Source organism: Pteropus alecto, unplaced genomic scaffold, assembly GCF_000325575.1.
Source record: "Pteropus alecto unplaced genomic scaffold, ASM32557v1 scaffold258, whole genome shotgun sequence".
NCBI lineage: Eukaryota > Metazoa > Chordata > Mammalia > Chiroptera > Pteropodidae > Pteropus > Pteropus alecto.
This window is the reverse complement of record NW_006441076.1, coordinates 274,210-294,415: the sequence shown is the minus strand read 5'-3', so window position 1 is coordinate 294,415 and position 20,206 is coordinate 274,210. Positions and strand designations below refer to the sequence as shown.

The window sequence follows — 20,206 nt, the reverse complement described above, 5'->3', positions numbered from 1 at the left end:
CATTACTTATGAGGAAGTTGAGGAAAGAAAGGCCAACTAACTCTTATAAAGTCACAGAGGAAGTGGCAGAGCCAGGGTTTGAGCAGTGGTGGTTAAACCCTTACGTAAATCAGTGTGCTTTCTGCTGTAATATGTGAAACAGACCTGCTAGCTACCAAACTGGAGAACTGCTGTTCAAAACGGCTCCTTGGGCACTTTTTATTTGTCAGTCGAAGCTGGTGATACATTTGTGACTTTGAATGCTCGCAAACAAATAGTATAGTATTAGGTATTTGATAAACTGTAGACAGCAAGAATTGGTTGCAATTTTTTACTCCATTTAAAAATTAGCATATATCACAATTTGGTGTGGGAAAGTATCAGGAAATAGAGATTGTGTTGTCTTAACTTAAAGAACAGAGAAATATATGAGAAAACTAGATCTCTGGACTTTAAAATGAGAATCATGAGGCTAATGTTTAGGATGTGCCCTTCTAAGTATTAAAATACATATTGAGAAAATGCGTGTAAATTTGTCTTTGTATATACACGTGAGATGAATGTTCAAAATCTATATTGGAAACTATTATAGACATTATTATCTCCAATTTATAGGGAACGATATTAAGTTAAGTGAGTTTAGATAACTTGTCAAACTCATATAGTTAGTAGGCAATGGGTCCAGGATTTAACCACTATACTGTTTATCAAAAGCTCTTAAATTTTCTAATTACAATCTAATCTTTCAGACTTGACAGTTGCAACATTAATTATTTGTGCTTAAAAGAAGATACTGGAAAACTCTGGAGTTATTTAAAAAATCTATTTTTATTAACAAATAGTAGCTGAATAAAGTAATTTTTGTAATTTTTTACTTGATTTTATATAGAATTTTATTTAGTCATAGAACATTTATTTCCATAACATAACATTTTAAGATTTAAAAAAAAAATAAATCATTTTCCCATAGGGATGTGTATAAAATGCAAGCCTGCTCATCAGCCTCATTATCCAAAAGAATTTTACGACAGAATGACTTTTTAAGATATAATAGAACCATTTATGATGTGGTACGCCACTTGAGTGGAAAAATGCCTGATGGAATTAATTCAAGTCAGTCGTTACCTGTGGATTTCACTGAAAGAGTGATTCAACTTCATATGCAACATTCTTCACTTCTTGACTTTCTCAAGTAAGTGCATAGATGTGCTAATTTAAAAATGTAATTTTGGCTTGGATAGAAAAGTAAGTAGATGGGTAGATAGATAGCTAGGTAAACTTTGATATTATTTATCTTTTTATAAAATATGTACTAAGTTTCCATAGTTTACCTAACCCTGAAATATGTACCTTGGAAGAATAATAGAAAATAAACATTTCATAACCTAATGAATTTATAATCTAAGGAAATCTTCCTCAGATTTTATCATGTATCCAAATCATTGGGATAGCATGTTAAACAGGTTGCTGGCCCTTACCCACATAGTTTATGATGCTAATTTGCATTTATAACAAGTTTCAAGTGATATCGATATTTCTGGTTCATAACCTCATCTTGAGAATCCTCATATAAGGCAAATATATAAATCCATTGAACAAAAATGGGGTGAAATAAATAAGTTTATTCCTGAGATTACTGTTAGTATAATCTCAATTTATGAGTACTGTGAACTTGTAGTTGCATAGTTGAAGTCTTTTAATATTCAAATTATAAACAAATGAAATTTTCCATAAATAGTTGATAGAAAATAGGAGAAATACTTGACATCATAATGTCTGTGTTCCTCTGCAGAGATTAAATGGCAAGTGGCCAAGAAATGGAAAAGCAATGCTTAAAACTGTAAGAAGAGTTATAGTAAGCACTTCTTTTGCTTACATTTGCAAAATTCTTGTGCAGTGGAACTCCCCACATTCATAAGCGGTGTTATTACTCCATCTTCCATACTCTCGTACCACTAAAATAGTACTTGTTACTTACAATTATTAATGCACTAGGGTTAATATATTTTGAAATATGTTACTGTGTTTTTATATTTGGCTTATTTGTGTATGGAATCCACTCCATAGTTGGCCGGAGATATTCATCTACTTTAACAGGAGTGTGGATGGAAGGCAAGAAGAGGACACTTATAACAGGAATTGAAATGAAAGATTTGATGTTCAATTTTTAAAATTTCTAGATCAGACTTTCTCAGTCCCTAGCAATACCATGATCTTAAAAATTAGACATGGTACTGAAAAAATGTTTTTTTCTTTATTTCTTAGACTTTCACTATCATGGTAATAACCCAAACTAGCTTGCATTTCTTGTGACATGTAAGAGATCTAGAAGTTTTTAAGTTGGTGAAGTTGACTGGGTCAAGACTCAGGCAGCCTGTTTTGGAGGATACTGGGTTGACAAAGAGGCAGAAGGGTGGCTGGCTCTGAAGCCATGATATGAATGACAAATGTATGAAGACTGGGGAGTGGCTGAGTCAGTTATGAGGCACTTATTGGTCCTTGATGGGGCTAAGAGGAAAGACACAAGATCCTCATTTCAGGTCTCAGCAGCAGATGCCCACATGGCACCTAGGCTTTAAGCAGAAGAGGTATTTCCAAAAACACTGAAGATTCAGAAAAGTAATCACAAACCTCACGCACAGATACAAGAATCTCTCTCACCTACCTCATGTAAGCCCAAATACTGGGATGATCCATGTCCTGAGAGGCCTTATACAATTTGGAGATTCTGCTTTTATACAATAATATCAAATTAAAAAGACAAAAAAATAGATACATGGCTTTAGAAGTGACTCATGAAAGTGAGGAAACCTGAAGTTAAGGATTTATTTACTTATTTACTTATTTGTAAATCTGCCTCTTCCTAGATGCCATCTGGTGGTAAGTAAGATGCCATCTGGTGGTAAGAGGAGGTCTGAAATTTTGATCGTTTATCCCAAAGAAAGGAATTACCGTAAAGAGACTGTTCAGATCAGAAGAGACTAAGATATGTGAAGATTCAAGTCTGTATTTTCTCCCTGTTCTTCTATACACAATCTGGGTGGGAGACTAAAATTCTATTAGTTAAGGAAAATAGCACTCCACTGACTTATTCATGAGTCACTGTACTCCACTATTTTTTGAGAATGTGAGCATGTGAGGACAGGAACCACATCTGTATCTTTTGGCATCTCTTTAACACCCCAGGGTCATTGATAACACAGAATAAGTCCAGTGGTCATTAAATATTTATTAACATTTTCTTTCACAGAGCTTTGCTTTTTGAGCTCCTGTACTAAAAGGAATAAAAATTTGAAATTGTCTCAGGACAGTCTCATAAGAATGAGGAACATTTTGTGAAATAGAAAATTGAGGGGTAAAAAAAGAAAAAGTAAAGCATTTGCATTCTAGGAGGGAAGATGTAACCAGTCATAGAGTCAAGTTGGAGAAAATTAGGGTGGGTACTATGATTGTTATACATTGAACTTTTTAAATAATATTAAACTATGAATTCTTAAAATTAACTTTCATCATTAAGGCATTTATTCCATCATACCTGTAGTTCGCTAAGGCTACCATAACAAAATACCACTGACTGGATGGCTTAAATAACATAAATGTATTTTTTCACATTCTGGAGGCTGGAAGTATAAGATTAAGGTGTTGGAGTGTTGGATTTCTTCCGAGTCCTCTTTGCTTGGGTTGCAAATGGCTGCCTTTTCTCTCGTCCTCACATGACCTTTTCTCTGTGCACACACACCCTTGGTGTTTCTCTGTGTCCAAATTTCATCTTATAAGCACCAGTCAGATTGGATTAGGGCCCACTGTAACAGCCTCATTTTACCTTAATCACCTTAAAGGCTTTAACTCCAAACATTCACAGTCTGAAGTACTGAGGGCTAGAGTTTCATCATATGACTTTTGAGGAGACACATTTCAGCCCATAACAATGCCATATGTGTTTTATTAAGAAAAATACTATGTAATTGGATATTATATTTTACAATAACTTTTGTATTGCTTTATTTGATATGATATGCTTAATGTTCATTGTCATTTGTGCCTGTTATAGACTGAATTGTGTCCTTCCGAAATTCATATGTTGAAGCTCTAACTCTCATTGTGACTATATTTGGAGAGGGACCCATTAAGGATGTAATTACGGTTAATGATATCCTAAAGGTTGAGCCCTAAGCTGATGAGACCAGTGCCTATATAAAAAGAGGAAGAGACATCAGAAATATCTATCTACAACACCCTCATTCCTCGCTCCTCCTCCTCCTCTCTCGTTCTTTCTATTTTTCTCAGCACAAAGAAAAGGTCATATGAAGAACACAGCAAGAAGGCAGCCACTTACAAGCCAGAAGCAGAGGTCTCACTAGAAACTGAATTTTCTGGGACCTTGTTCTCAGACTTTTGGCCTCCAAAACTATGAGAAAATGAATTTCTTTTGTTTAACCTACCAAATCTGTGGTATTCTATTATGGCAGCCTGAACAGATCAATGCAGTGTCTTATATCCTTTGATATAATTTTATTTGTTATAACCAGTAATTATTTTTATAACATGATTAATTTTCATTGAAAAAGTAAACTTTTTTGATTTTTAATTTTCATAATATAAAACTAAGCAGAATATAAACATTGTGTATCCTACACTGAAACTATAATGTAGGATATTACATAATATAAAACTATTATAACTCTTACTTTCTAATTACATTGATTTTTAAATATAGTTTTCATTTACCAAAGTAAATACAATTAGGGAAAAAAACTCACTTTTCTCTATAAGTAAATTCAATTCCATTTGTGATTTTACTTCTTTTATCTTTAAAAACTATACACTTCTCTCATATGCATGTCCATTATGGTATCTTATTTAATGGAAAGAATGAAAATATTTCAAAGCAACAATTTAATAAGTGATTCTGGAGGTGCATATTGAAGTGGGGTAAAAGAGTATAGCTTTTGAATTAGGTAGATGAAGGCTTAAATTCTAGCTCTTTTGTACTCCCGTGACTTTGTACAAGCAACTTAACCTGTTTAAGCCACAGTTTTATTATCTGTAAAATTAAGGGTTAAAATTCTCAAACTTGATTGATAAAAAAATTAGAAATAATAAAATATGTATTACATGACACATAATAAATGATGATGATATGATAAGTGTAATAAATTATGATCAATGGATTTCATATGCTAAAATGTTTCTTTAAATTATTCCAACATGGTAACCATTAATGACACACTGAAAACTAACTCTTATGATATCACCATCATTGAAATAGAATATTTTCAAAATCTATTTTGTTAAACATAAATGTCTTATTGACATAAAGAATGCCAGAAAACCAGTATTTATCAACTCCGTCTTTATATTAGATACATAGAATTTTTTTTTTTAATTTTATTAAGTTTAAAATCAAAAGCACATGACTTTTAATTTTATCACTTCCTACTCTTGGTCCTTGATTGATTCGGTAAAATAAATGTTTTAATTCAATAAGGCAAAAATTGTAATGCCATTCTTATTTTAGAAACTTAGTTGTACTTTTAAAATATAATAGAATATCAACTGTGAACAAAAGAAGGATATTTGGGTACTTAAGTAAATCTTTATTGTTTGTGCATTATAGAAATCAAACGGTTTTCTGATAGCATCATTAAACTCTGTGGTACTTGTGATCATCGTGTTATTCTTACAGCATTATTGTTGGCACAGCTCCAGTAGTGTTGACATTAATAGGGGAGGTTTCTGTTTTGACATTTAGTGGTATGGGGATGCAGGTGCGGAAGAATGATTTTGGCATTAAAGCCAAGCCGTTTAAATTTATTACTCTTTTATCAGCAAACATATGACTATCAAGATATGTTGGCTCTGATAAAATTCTTCGACATTCAGAATGTGGCAGTATGGTTAATAAAATTGGACCATTAATCCAAGATACATGCATATGTTTCATCATGGAAATAAATGTATTAAATTCAAAATGATAATAAATGTTATTAGGTTCTCGATTTAAATTTGGTGACAGTGAGTGAGGACTTTTGTACAAATGAAATTATGGATTTTGTGCAATAAATGAGAAGCTATAATTTTTGGAGATTAAGTTTAGACTTTAATAACTCATTACATATAATTTTATTTTGTTCTACTCAGAGTAAACTCAGAAGAAATATGCAAATAGAAAGCCTAGCATATAAAAGTGTAATAAAATCAAATGTAATTGTAAATACTGTCTTAGGGACTGATGAAATTAGGCCTTCAGATAGATTATGTTTTTTAAAGGAAGAAACTCATCTCTTGTAGGGGAAGAAAAACAATTTTTTTTCTATCCTTCTAGGTTCTTGGCTGAGACTCCCCTGTAGTAAAAGACAGATTAACAGGAAAAAGAAACTATTTTAATTACATATGTAAGTATGGTAGCCCCACAAAGATATGAGACTCAAAAGACAGACAGAGCTAAGGAAAGGGATAGAGGTCTAGGGCTTCAAAGTGGGGGAGTCTGAAGGGAGGGAGGAGGAAAGGTTTGTTAAACAATGGTTGCCCTTCCATGCAGATAAGTCTCTTAGGTGAAAAAATTATCTCTGGTAATCACTGTCTTCCAGGTACAGGCTTCTTTTCTAATGCAATTTTTTTTTTTTTAATAAATGTAGATTTCCTTTACAAAAAAGTAACTTCTACTCTGTTTTCAGAGCTTTTATGTCCGTAGTTTTCTCAAAATCATTGCTAGGCCAATGAGGCACATTTTAGGGTAGTATATTCTGCTACCTTTCACTTCATAACAGCATCTGTAAAATGCTGGTAAAGAACAAAATTCAACTGAATAAATTTTAAAGATCTTATTAGCTTTATTCAACAATTTATGAATCAGACAGGTTCCAATTTAGCAGATAGGAAGAAGCTCTTAAGAGCTATCTAAGGCAAGAGAGTTTTTAAGCAGAAGGGAGCAAGAACAATGAAGTTGCACTTAGGCAATGAAGGGGAGTGGGACATGCCACCCTAAAATGTGCCACTTTAGCATGTAGATTGGTTTGAGCTGTAGGCAGTTGAGACCCAGCAGACTCATGAAAATCTTTTTACTCCTCCATTAACTGCCTAAAAGAATTTAGATAGGGACCCTGGCCCAGAAAGAGAGCTACTACCAGAGATAGCTTTTTGTATCAGAAAGATGTAGCTAGCTATATGGTCAGGCAAACATTTGTTTACCAAACATCTACTCTTCTCATCTTCCTGTGAATTATCTTCCATCCCTTTGAAGCCCCAGACCCCTACCCACTTCTCCTTAGCTCGAGATGGCATGTAAACTTCAATTACCTGATTGCCTGGGAGTCTCATGTCTTTGTGGGGCTTCCCTAGGTACATAATTAAATTTGTTTTTCTCCTGTTAATCTATCTTATGTCAATCTGATTATTAGACCACCAAAGAATCTAAAAGGGAAAAAGGTAAGTTTTCCACCCCTACAGCAAAAAGGCAGATTGGTTATTGCAACGTCACTTTCCTTTAGGGAATGGCGGGGGTCTATCAGGCACATTACCTAACTCATGCTGATCAGGTGATTCTGATTGAACAGTTTAAGATTCCATTTTGGGGGAGCCAAAACGGTAATTAAGTCCCCGTTTAGTAAGGTGGGGCTTAGCATAACCAACTCCATTTTGGACCTATTGTCTTTACCAATGCAAAAATGCATTCTTACATTAACATTTTACTGAGGGCTTATTTTCTGCTGGACACTGTGGAGTGCTCAAATGAATACCATGTGGTCTCCCTCCTTAAGTAGCTCTCAGTCTGTTTCCTGATAGTTTTCCTTAGGCTTTCAGTAGTATTCTATAGAAGTGATCATATCCTTCTGAGATCCCGTCTTGGCTTTGGATGCAAGGAGGTATTCCACTTTCTTCATATGTCTCTGTGCTGTCTGTTTCACTTTCTAGGATTTCACCTTAATGGGATGTCATCTCATTGAGTTCTTACATAGGCTTTAGGTTGGCTGCTCATCCTAAGGAGTGGTGTGCCATTAAAATTAGATTTTATGTAAACCTATAGTAATTCCGATGTAATGAAGATTCATAGGAATAATGTAGATGCAGACAGGAAATAAGTGAAAACCAAAGAAAAGGGATGATGTTTGACTTTCAAACAAAGGAGCTTTACGTACGCAGCACAATTTCTTCCACTAGTTTCAACTGGCCCAGGGCCAGTCAATACAAATCTAACAACTCTAGAACTGTGTTCACTGTTTGCTCTCCTACTAGGGTTTCCTTCTTTCCTTCTCTTTTCTCATATTCATCTGTGCTATCTTCAAGGTTTGAGCTTTCAAAATCATCTTAAGGCTCCTTTCTGCCTTTTCTTTATCCCACTTCTCAGTAGTTACAGGACTATAAACTGCTAAGGGTATTTCAAGTTAAATATTAGAGATGGCATTCTTCTCTCATAAATGCTTATGATGTGTGGGGTTTTATGCTCACTAAATGAGGTTGACCTAAACACTCAAATCCCTACCAGGAATCACTCCTGCCAAAACTGTATTAAATATCTATAACGTGGTTCTGGTGGAAGTGGACATACATGTGAAGAGTTTGGATTAAAATATTTCAAGAAATTTGACAGCGAAAAAATTATAAAGTCTTAAAAATGATAAATTATATACACGTAAATATGTTTATATATTTTTAAATGAATAAAATAATATAAATAGATATTTACTGCTTCAGCTATACTACTACAGGTTTATATAATCAAAGAGACCACAATTTTTGAGTATTCTTTGGAAAAATAAGTGATGGATCATGGTATATATATATATTTTTTATATTCAGGCATACATGGTGATAGGTATTCAATGAACATTAGGTGACTAATGATTTATTTATTAGATGTTTTATTTTATTCAAACTTTTTCCAGCTATTTAAAAATTTTGTAATGGCATAGCAACAATAAGATGGCTAGTGCTTTGACAATAGGGACTAAGTCATATAACTATACTCCATTAACATATAAGGGTAAATGTGGATGATTATAGGCACTTAGTTCTTTCTCAATCAGTTCTCTAAAGGAAACATCATATACACATTTCACTGGTAAGGGAAACTTAAAAATTAATTATAAATTTTAAAATTTAAAATTAAAATTCAATAAACAAACTATATACATTGAAATAATTTAATTGAAATTGAAATGCAAGTGATATACAGATTGTATTATACTATAATAATTTGGAATTTTCTTTTTTAATTTTAGTGCTCAAGGAGCATGTATTCCTCATGTACTGCCAGAATTTCTGTTTGAACCAGAAGATTATAAGAAGTGGATTAAAATTACAGTAAGAGAATGTAATTTCTGAGAACATCTGTGCAGTTATTTTTGAATTTACTAGATTTTGGTCTTTGCTTAAAGATTCCACTTTAGAATCCTTGATTTTTTATTTATGAAATATCCTAAGGATTATGCCTGGATGACATATATATAGTATCTGTCTAAAAATCTGTGTGGAGACGAGGCAGAAATGATTACATGGTTTTCTTAAATATATAGTAATTGCTTCTTTTAGAGGATTTAAAAATGTGGAATGGTATGTGCTTATGTAATTTTTTTTTTTAAATACATTTTTAGAATATATATCTTTCAAAGGAAATGCTGGTTTAATTTTCTCACCACTTGCCACTTCCCATGTTCAGTTTTAGGGGAGAATAGGAAGAAATTAAACAAGATATGCATAGATTTTTTTCAAAGTATTCAATTCATTTTGTGGAAACCTATTGTATTAAGGCACCTGTCAGCTTTGAGGCAACTCTACTTTAGTTGTGGCACTGTTACTACAGTCACCACATGACATTAGTAGTAGAGCCATGGGACTGTTCTTTGGCATTCTGCTGAGTTCCTGTGGCTTAATCCAAATGGTGTGGCTCTTTCGAGGGTTCAGAGTTCAGAATTCTTTGCATCTTATTGTGCCACTAATGCCACAGAGTGGGATAGTAGATGCATTGAATGAATAAATCTACAACTTCAATAAAAGTCTGTGATTTCCATAAAGTTACCTATGTCGATACTTTCTATGACTGGCACATGGGGAAATAGAGATCTTGATGAATATATGAAAAGGACATGCATAGGTTTTATAATATATGCTAGCTAAGTAGTTAAAACTTTGGAATTATATTTGCCTTGTATTTTAATTAATGTTGTGATATTTTATTTCTTCAAGTCTTCCACTAATACCTTGCCTGTGTGTTCCTCTCTACCTAAGGAAAAGCATTCTATCGTTATAGATATGACTAAGTTTGAAGCCTGGAGTCAACGGGCATGGACAGATGTATTCCTTCAGATGTATAAGGTAACATTTCCACTCTTATTTACTGTGTTGGATTCTTTGGGTCGATTTACAAGAATAGTGTATTAGTTAAGGTACAGGTAATGCTGCTGTAAAAGATTCAAAAACACAGTGGCTCAAATAAGATTGAATTTTTATTCTTATGGAACTGTGGAGAAGTAAGTGGTTTAGAAGTAGTGGAGTGTCTCTTCCATCCTCAGTGCTGGGCTTTCATCTCTGGGTCGGTTTCTCAGAATAGGGAAGAACAAATAGGGAGTAGAGGACAAGTAAATACCTTTTAAGGATGTTTCCTGAAAAAAATGCATCATTATCCTTTCAAAGCCCATTGGGCAGAGTTTAGTCATATGACCACGCTTAGCTTTAAGAGAAGTTGAGAAATATAGTCTCTAAAATTGGTAGCTACAGGTGTTTTTCAGTACTAAAAATAAAGATTAAAGAATGAATGGAGGTGAAAATTATGGTCTCCACCTCTAATTCATGTAACTGAGTTTAAGCTCCTACTGCTCACTGCATGATAGCCAAGAAACTGAGTGACAGAGTTGAAGCAAGGAAAGCAACTGTATTCAGAAAAACAGCAAGCCGAGCAGATGGTACACTAGCATCCTAAAGAACCTTATTAAGAAAGTACAGATTTCAGATTTCTTTTATGTCAAGGGAAAGGGGAAATGGGAGGGGTAAGAGGTGATTGTTGACTACAGACATCTGGGTGCCAGCAGGTGTCCCAGGAAGATTGTGAAACTTCTTTGTTTTTAGTCTGTTGACTCTAGTTGATGTGAGTCCAGTCGCGAAGGTCCTGCAAATCTTTGACAGTCATTATTTTTATATATCTTTTGTCTCCTTGAGAGATGCCCTTCTGTTAAGAGTCTGTTTTTCTAAAACTGAAGCTACAAACAGAATTCCTCTAATGATTAGTATGTCTATATACAAGACTAAGCAGAAGCTATTGACCTGAAGACCATGGCAACAAAGCAGATTTGAGTCAGAGAGGCCAAGCGTTTCACTCTGTTATAAACATAGTAGTCTCTTCTAAAGTTATTCTGGAGAGATATTCACTAGGAATCGTATAACTGTAGGCAAGATCAAGTGTTGATGAGATTCTCCAGTTGACTTCATGCCAAATTGCATGTGTGGTAAATTAACATAAGTAGCTATATTTTCACATGCTATATCTTTAATGTTTAAACAAGGACTGGTTTTGGTCTTGGAGTCATTTCCTACATTTCCAAATGCGGCACTATAGATCTTGTTCAATAAGACTGGTGGAAGTTTTTGCTCTGCCCTCACAAGTCGCAACCACAGAGAGGATAAGCTGTAGGACAGGGAGTTAAAATGAAGAAGTTACGTTAAATAGCAGCAATTAGTCACTCCAAAGAAAGAGCAAATTAACAAGCTAAATAATGATTGGTATATATAAGACTTTTGTAAAGGCTTTTTAAACATTATCTTATTTAATCTTCGCAACCAGTAACCCCCTGTTTAGAGCTGAGGATTCTGAGGTTAACAGGCATACCTACTTTCTTCCAAGATCACCTGATTTTGGCCATATAAAACCATCTGATATAGGAAAAGTTTATTTCTTTCTAGTTTTTCTCTGCTGGAGCCCAGGAGCCCAGGAGCCCAGGGCCCTCTTGCTGCCTACTGGCAGCCTAAAGCCTCCACTGCAGCCAGCCACCTAGGTCTACCTTCCGAAGAGTTCCTTCTGCTACATGATTCCCACTTACTCCTCCTCTCATCCTCTTACCACCCCTCTCCCCGTCAACCTGCCCTATCTTTCTTGCTGGCAGTCAAGAAGAGAAATCCTGTTTTTTCTTGATTAATTCCCAGAAGAATGTATAGAGATATTTGTGACTCCTAGCCAAAATTAGAATTGAGAAAAGAAATTTTTTTCTTTCTGAACTCCCATTTGCATCATCTATAATTTTGTCCACTGATAAAGATGAGTCACTCCAAAAGAGAAGAGCAGAAAATGCCCGACTATAGGCACAACCTAGTCCTAATTTTGGTTCATGGACATAATTCACACATACATTCATTTATTCATTTATGCATGCATTCGTGTATATGTTTAGGTTATTTGATCCATTTTCCTCAATCTATTAGTCTATGAATTTAGAAACGAAGTATCATTTGTAAGTCTGATAGTGTGTCAGCTACGTAATAGATGCTCAACAAATATTTTTTGAATGAATTCAACAACTATTATGTTTCAGATACTATGCTAGGCTCTGGGGGTGTAAGAGTAAATTTAATATAGTCTGTCTCCTCAAGAATTTTGTGTCCTGCAATATAAATATATGTAATTACAAGGAAGTGTGACAAATGCTATGACAAGGTAAGCCCAAAGAACTAAAGATGAATGCACATAGAAACAAACCTAACTTTCTAGTGCCTTGGGAAGGTTTCCGGGAAGATCACTTTAAACCGAGTCCTGAGAAATGATAGAAGTTTGTCAGGCAAGGTAGGGCATAATTTAGAGAGAGAGAGATTGAGAGAGAGAGTACAGTTTGTGTGAAGGAGATGGTAGACGAGTTTTAATGGGAGAAGAGGAGCATAACATTTTAAGACAAAGGGAATTCAGTGTGGAACTGCCTGAGGTTAAATGGAACATGGTACATTTTGAAGAATAAACACAACATGGCTGGGGATAAGAAGGGTGGACTATGATCCCAGTCAGAAATTAGATCATAATTGACTTTATGAGTCAAACCAAGAAATCTGGATTTATGGATTTTAGCACAAGGTTAGTACAGAGCTATTTTGAAAGAGTTAAAACATAAAGGTAGCATTATTAGTTTTGCATTCTAGAAATATTACTGTGGTACAGTGTGGAAACTGGGGTATAATTCAGTGTCTGGTGCTGGGAATGCTGTTAGTGGGAAAGATGAAAAAGAGGCAGCTTTCATAAATATTAGGAGTAGAACTAAATAAACTTGGTGAATGACTCTACCTTTTTGAGGGGAGAGGCGTGAAGGAGACAGAGAAGTCAAGGATGACAGTGAGTTTATTGCTTGGGTGACTGAGGAGAATTTGATCCCAGTCACTGAAACATGACAAGGGATAATAATAAGATTCTGTTGGGGGTGGAGGGTGGGACAAGGCAAGAAAGCATGGTAAATTAATTTTAGTCCTGTATTATGATGCCCTGTGTGATTACCAGGTAGGTATGTCTTTTAGTCAAAAAAGAGATCTGGGAGGCAGCACATGTTTGGGATTCTTCACTGATTCAATGATAAAGTCATAGGAATGGATAAGATTGCCCGGTTAGACCATCTGCAGAGCTGTGTTTCTCCATGTATTGTATCTAAAGCATGGGTAGCTCTAGGTGCTCTATTAAATCTGAAGTGGATTGGCAATTTCATTTGAAAAGCAAGTAATGTTATTGAGATGAGTTCACAACTTGGAAATAAAAGATTTGTGATTTTTATATAAATCCCTTTAGGTTCTTATTGTCAAAGTCTTAGAAGTCATGCATGTACTCTGAAACTGCCTTCGTCTGTTCTTGGCTAATAGTTTAGATAACTGGATATAGCTTGTCTCACTCAATTTAATTTTGTGTTATTTAGTTATTTTTGCTTGTTAAATCTACATGATTAATAGTTGCACTTTTCTTAATTATATTCCCAATTCACAAAAGAAAGTGGGTCATTGAAGTATAAGAAGTAAAAAACAATAACAGAAACACTCAAATTCAGAATGCTGTTCCAAATGTAAATTATAAATAGGGATCTGATGTGGCTATAAAGGATTAATCTATACTGAAAGAAGTGAACGTGATATTTTTACAGATGAATCTGGAAAAGAAAAGGTGATCAGAAATAAGTATCTGAATCATAATTTTAAGTAAACTGTCTATTCATTTGTTCCCAGTATACTGTCTATCATAAAGTTTTATTTTTTGAATAGTGGTACAATTCTGTCAAACATTTTGATATTTTTAAACAAAGAGCAGTGATCTTTCTGGTTAATTAAACACATTTTCCCTGAACCAGTTCAAAATCTCTCTATAATCAAATTGGAGTATTTGTTGCTAAAGGTCGGCAAGACACCATTTCGACTGAGGCATGATTCAGAATATCATGCCTCTGTAGAAAAGAAACAAAAATGGTACAAGAGATCATATTTCTGAGGAATATTTAAAATCACTTCAACAAAATGATTGGAGAGAGGCAGAATTGATGAAAATCTTTTATCAAATGGCTTTGCAATATGTCCCATAATGTCAGTGGCATCAGTGTGGAAGCACAATTATTCTCAAATGTGATAACAAATATTGCACGTTTTGGTTGGATACAACAATGGATAGGGAACATCCGAACAATTCTTTGCATGTATGTGATAAATATGTGTGAATGAAGTATGTGATGACATTGTATTCTCTTTATCAGTGAGAGCCCATGCTTTAGGAGATGTGATTCTTTGTCATTTAAAGATTAATTTGTAATGTAGCCTGGAGAAAATCCTTTGGTAGTATGTACTAATGGAGAATGACCTGTTGGTCACAACATGAAAGGACGTTGCAAATGAACCCTTATTCAGATTGATGGGTGATTAAAAATATGCTTCTGTTCTGAATTCAGTGTTAAAGGAAACAGAAAAAAAATGTAAATACCGTCAAAATAAGGCTACTGAGTTACATAATTTCATTGTAATCTCTGTGAATTCAAGATTCTATGATGCATCAAATGATGTTTTCCATGTTTTGGAAACACTGGACATTTACCTATATGATTTAAGTATCATGATTTTCAATGTAGTACAAATCACTAAAGCATCAAAAGCTTCGCTTTTTCCCAAGATTTATTGGAGAAAAAGTTTAACAGCTAAGCTGAATATGATGTCATTTCTGCACAGCTGATTTGATGATTGGATGCTGAAGTCCAGCTAACATTCTGCTTGCTAAGACAAGGGATCATGGTCTAAGCTGTGTCTCACCAAGTTAAGGGGGCCTTTTACTTTTAAATAAGATTGCTATGAGAGCATCCCCTCACAGAGCATGCCATTTTTTCTGGTTTGCACAAAGACACTAGAAAGATTATTGAAGTCCTGGCAATGGAAGCCGAAGAAACTTTTCCCAAAGATGAATGAATGCCTTTAATACTGTTTCCTGAATTGAGTTTTTTTACCTTCTATTTTTGAGTATGATATGTTCATCAAGTAGCTTAGCATTTGGTTGATATTAGAAGGTAGATTTTAATTTAAAATATCTCTATAATTTCTGGCTTCATAGTTAGTGTGACTATAACAGTCAAACTGAGCACCCATTCTGTTAACTTATGAGTTAAGATTTTCTCATTTTGTGGAAATGGTAAGAAAAGAAACTTACTGAATAATAAAGTGATAAAGAGGTCAATATGTTCATTATCCAGGTATATGTAGATACCTAGACAGAGATTATAAGAGTATTATTCATCTCACTGATACGAAGCTATATTCTCATTACTATCACTAACTTAATGTTCTAAATACTGTGTTGGATCTTTATTTTTGAATTACAAAAATTAGTGCTATATGTGGTTTCTTAATGCACATTTAGTGATTCGTAGGGGGTAAAATTGGGAGATAATAGCTGTAGAGTGAAAAAAAAATGGCATAGGTTAGAAATCCAATATTGAGCAAACCCAATGTTTAAATAGGCAAAGGAAGAGAGTACTGCAAATGAGCCTGAAAATAGAAAGATAGCAGTGACACTTTATGATATCATGAACGAGGAGGAAAGAGTCTTTGAGGGAAGACATGGTGAACAATATCAGATGAAATTGAGAGGTGGCTTACGATAATGATTAAAAATTCCCTGGACAAGAAAGATGCCGAAAGCACTTTTATCGTGGTGGTAATGACGAGGTAAAGAAGGTCATTAGGTGGGCCTTGGTTTGATAAGCTAATCAAATGGAAGAAAGTGGCTACAGTGAGGGTAGAAAACACTTTCAAGAGTTGTAACTGGTAGAGGGAACAGATAAAAGAATTATTGGGAATTCAAGTTTAGAAGAGCCAGCCCCCTGAAAGCTGAGTGTATAAGTGAAGCATCTTCTGATATTGCTGAAAAGTAACTGATTGGGAGGGAGAAGTTAAAGATCCAAAGGTACAAAAGACCACTGATACAGGACTGTCCCTAGAAGATGAGAAGGCCTGGTATCTAGTATAAGAGAAAGGGTAATTCATCCATTGCAGCTGTGGAGAAGGAAGAAAAGTGAGCGCAGATGCAAGAGCTTTTGGACACACGGTGGGACACTGCAGTGTGCTAATTAAGATGTCATCTTTTGCTCTTTAAAACTGAGAGGAAGGATCTTCTAAGAAAAACTAGTATATAGGTGAGAGAGAAGGAGGTTTGATAAAGATGATTAAGAAGCCACGAGCCACAATGGATAATGAGAGTGAGAAGACAAAGGAAACAGGGAATTTTAGGCCTGCAGATTTTATTATTAAATTAGGAACCAAGTACATCTCAGGTTTCTTGGAACCCCTGTCACTGATCCCCATGATTTAGAGCTGAGATCAGATTGATGCTGTGTCTTCTACCACCAGAAAACTCCCCTGTAACCTCAGTCTCTTCCTGGAGCTTTCTCTCCACCTGTCTTAACTGACACTCATATCTTCACTGCAGAATCAGTTCCCATGTGGTCCTCTTTAACAGGATCTGTTGATGAACAAGTTTGAATCTCTTCCTTTCTTTTTTTAATTAATTTTTTTTCTTTTCTGTAATTCTTACCCTATGGTATTAAGTTATATTCTTTTTACAACAAATTTGTGATCTTGATACCATTTAGACTTAAATTACTGCAAGAAGTTTTGTTATGGTAATAAAAGTTTATGGTATGTTTGAAGTGTTTATTACTTATATCTTCCCACTTAAGCAATGTGATCGATGGAAATATAAGCGTCTAAAAATTAAATCTGATCTGAATTTGTTGATTTCTACTTAATTGTGCTTTCTATGCCAATTGGAAAAATAAATTAAAACAACACATGATTTTAAAAATCATTCATTGAAAAACAATAAGTCAAATATAATAGCAAAATTCATGTGGAACTGAAAGTACATATGATAGTGATTGTATAGCACTCAATATATATAATTATATACTGCGATACTGTGATTTATAATAAGAAATATATATATTTGGCCTTCCTTCCCATCTCTGGCACAGAGCTCCTAAAATACTTTGATAGTTCTAAGTGATGAGAGTGATGAAGGTATGTTTTGTTAAGTCAATGAGGTAAGTTTTGTACTGCACCTAGGGGTGGGGGCTGATTACCAAAGGAAACAACTGTGTAATTAGAGAGTTGGAACTTTCAGTCCCACCTCTCTGTCCTCCTGGGATAGGCGAGGGCCTGGAGGTTGACTCAGTTGATGCCAATGATTTAATCAATTGTGAATATGTAATGAAGCCTCCATAAAAACCCATAAAAGACAGGGGTTGGAGAGCTTTTGGAGAGGGCATGGAAGCTTCATGCCCTTTAGCCATGTTTGTTCCTGAGTTATATCCTTTTATAATAAACCAGTGATCTAGTAATTAAAATATTTCTCTGAGTTCTGTTAGCCACTCTAGCAAATTAATGGAACCCAACAAGGGAGTCGTAGAAACCTCTGATTTATAGCTAGTTGGTCAGAAGTATAGGTAACAACCTGCACTTACAACTGGCATCTCAATTGAGTTGCCAAGGAGAGGATCATTGAAACCTACAGCGGATAGTCGATGAGTTAGAAGCATAGGTAACAGCCCAGTCTTCTGATTAGCATCTGAAGCAGTTGATGGGAGGGTGCAGCATTGTAGGACTGAACTCAACCTGTGGAATCCGATGCTGTCTCTGGATGGATAGTGTCAGAATTGAGCTGAATGATTGAAGGCTCTGCTGTTGTTTGAGAATTGCTTGGTTGCGTGCGGACCCCCACCCCCCGCCCCACATACATGCACATCGTAAATTGGTAACCAGAATCCTTAGGTAATTAGCTTCTTCTTATAAATTGCGTAGTGTGGTACCTTATAGACCAGATGCTATAGAAGCAAAAAGTCGAGGATTTAAAATGAGCAGTTGAGGTCATCTTATCTATTCCTTTACTCTTGAGTTGATGTAATTAACTAGAAAATACTGATGCTTGCTTTTATTTATCGACCTGTCATATTTTTCATTTACTCTTCCTTCAAATTTTTATTTTGCCATTCATGTCTAGTAAACGTTATTTCTCTTTCTTTTATCCAATTTCAGGTTCTGGTACTATCCCGGATTGTACCACATTCCAGAAAGAATTTGCCCTCTGTATATGAGCAAAATTCACCAAAAGTTAATCCTCCTTTTGCATCCAGCAACATATATTCTAATTCTGAAAGGATTCTGCTTATTTGGATGAACACAAATTATGAGAATACCCGACATATTATATGGAAAAATGGTCTGAAAGGTGAGAAATTTTTTTCTTTAAGTTATCACAAATTGTAGTGTAACGGTATAGAACAACCCATGTAATAGGACTCGGAAATTATGGATTCTGGAATTGACTACCGCGTTTATGCTTTGTTCTGCAAAAAGGATGTTCCTTAATGTAATCAAAATCAGTTTTCTTACATGTAAAATGGAAATAAAAGATGCTTCTTTTAATTTATTTGAAGAATAAATGATAAAAATTATGTAGAGTCACTCTAGAAATGAAAGACAGTCTTAGTATCTTTGCTGGCATTTTCAAATCTATAAAGTATTAAATTTAAGTAATACTGATCCAACCTTGTACATAATTAATTGAGATCAAGTGAAAATTGACTGGAACGCATCTTATATGTCGTTGTGACAGTCATGTTGGAAATCAGTAAGTAAAATAATGCTTTATGATTTGGAGGCGGGTGGTCAAATTAGGTCAATAGACCAAGGCAAGTGGGTGTTAATAGACCTGCTCCAGTGTTCAGGTAGGCACTCTCTCATTTTTCCCTTGAGAAATGATGCTCTATATCTTTCTACTTCAAGATCCTTAAACTCTTTCTTTGAAAATGGTCTTATTTGCTAGTATAACGGTGTACTTTTTTTTTTTCATCATAACCATTGTTTTTCATGAGGAGGGCAATGTACATGTTGGTTGTTTCTTTGGTTTTAATTCAGCTTCCCTCTTCCAACTACATACAAACCTGCCATGTTTAGAATGGGTTGTGTTCTAACATATAATGATTAAGGTTATTCATTATACTGAACCCTCTGAGTTTAAATTTTAGAAGAAAGATTAAGAGTATGATTTAAAATGAGACTTTGAATTACAGTTGCTCTTAATTTAAAGCCAGTGCTTTAGCAAACATAGTTGACCTCAAGCTTGAAAGAGATATTGATATATTGGTATTAAGAGAATAGTAGAACAATTAGAACAATTTGACTTGAACCTGTAATTTAATAAGATTTATATCTTAAAAAATGTATTTGACCCATTTAAAAATATTTTAAAAGGTATAAGTAATTAGTTTGATTACTGAGGAGTAATACTTTAACCAGAGTGTTATAAAATGTGCACATATATTAGAAATTAATATGTTCATTTGTTATAAAATTATTATAGTTTTATTTTTTACCAAGAGCATGGTCTATACAAGTTAATTTTAGATAGTTTGCTGTATTTTTTAGAATAATGCCGTATAGAAACTGGCCCCTTTGCTGTTTACTTTTTATTAAAAATTTTTTGACCCTTTATTTTTTTTATTTATTTACTTTTTACCTGTATTTCTACCCTCCTACCTCTTGGCAACCATCAGTTTGTTCTCTGTATCTATGGGTCTGTTTCTCTTTTACTTTATTCTTTTTTTTAAAATTTTTAAATTCCGTAAATGAGTGAAATCATACAGGATTTGTCTTTCTCTGACTTATTTTACTTAGCATCACACGCTCTAGATCCATTCATGTTGAAGCAAATGGCAAAATTTCGTTCTTTTTTATCACTGAGTAA

At 34.4% G+C, this 20,206-nt stretch overlaps 1 protein-coding gene across 1 annotated transcript in view; it reads left to right on the top strand.

Annotated features, from left to right (window-relative positions):
- Positions 1 to 20,206, top strand: part of CFAP47 (cilia and flagella associated protein 47) — a 363,081-nt gene that overhangs the window by 136,622 nt on the left and 206,253 nt on the right. The window contains 4 exon segments of the mRNA XM_015594565.2: positions 950 to 1,171; positions 9,201 to 9,282; positions 10,165 to 10,293; positions 18,496 to 18,688. Of these exon segments, the coding sequence (XP_015450051.1) occupies positions 950 to 1,171; positions 9,201 to 9,282; positions 10,165 to 10,293; positions 18,496 to 18,688 (626 nt within the window).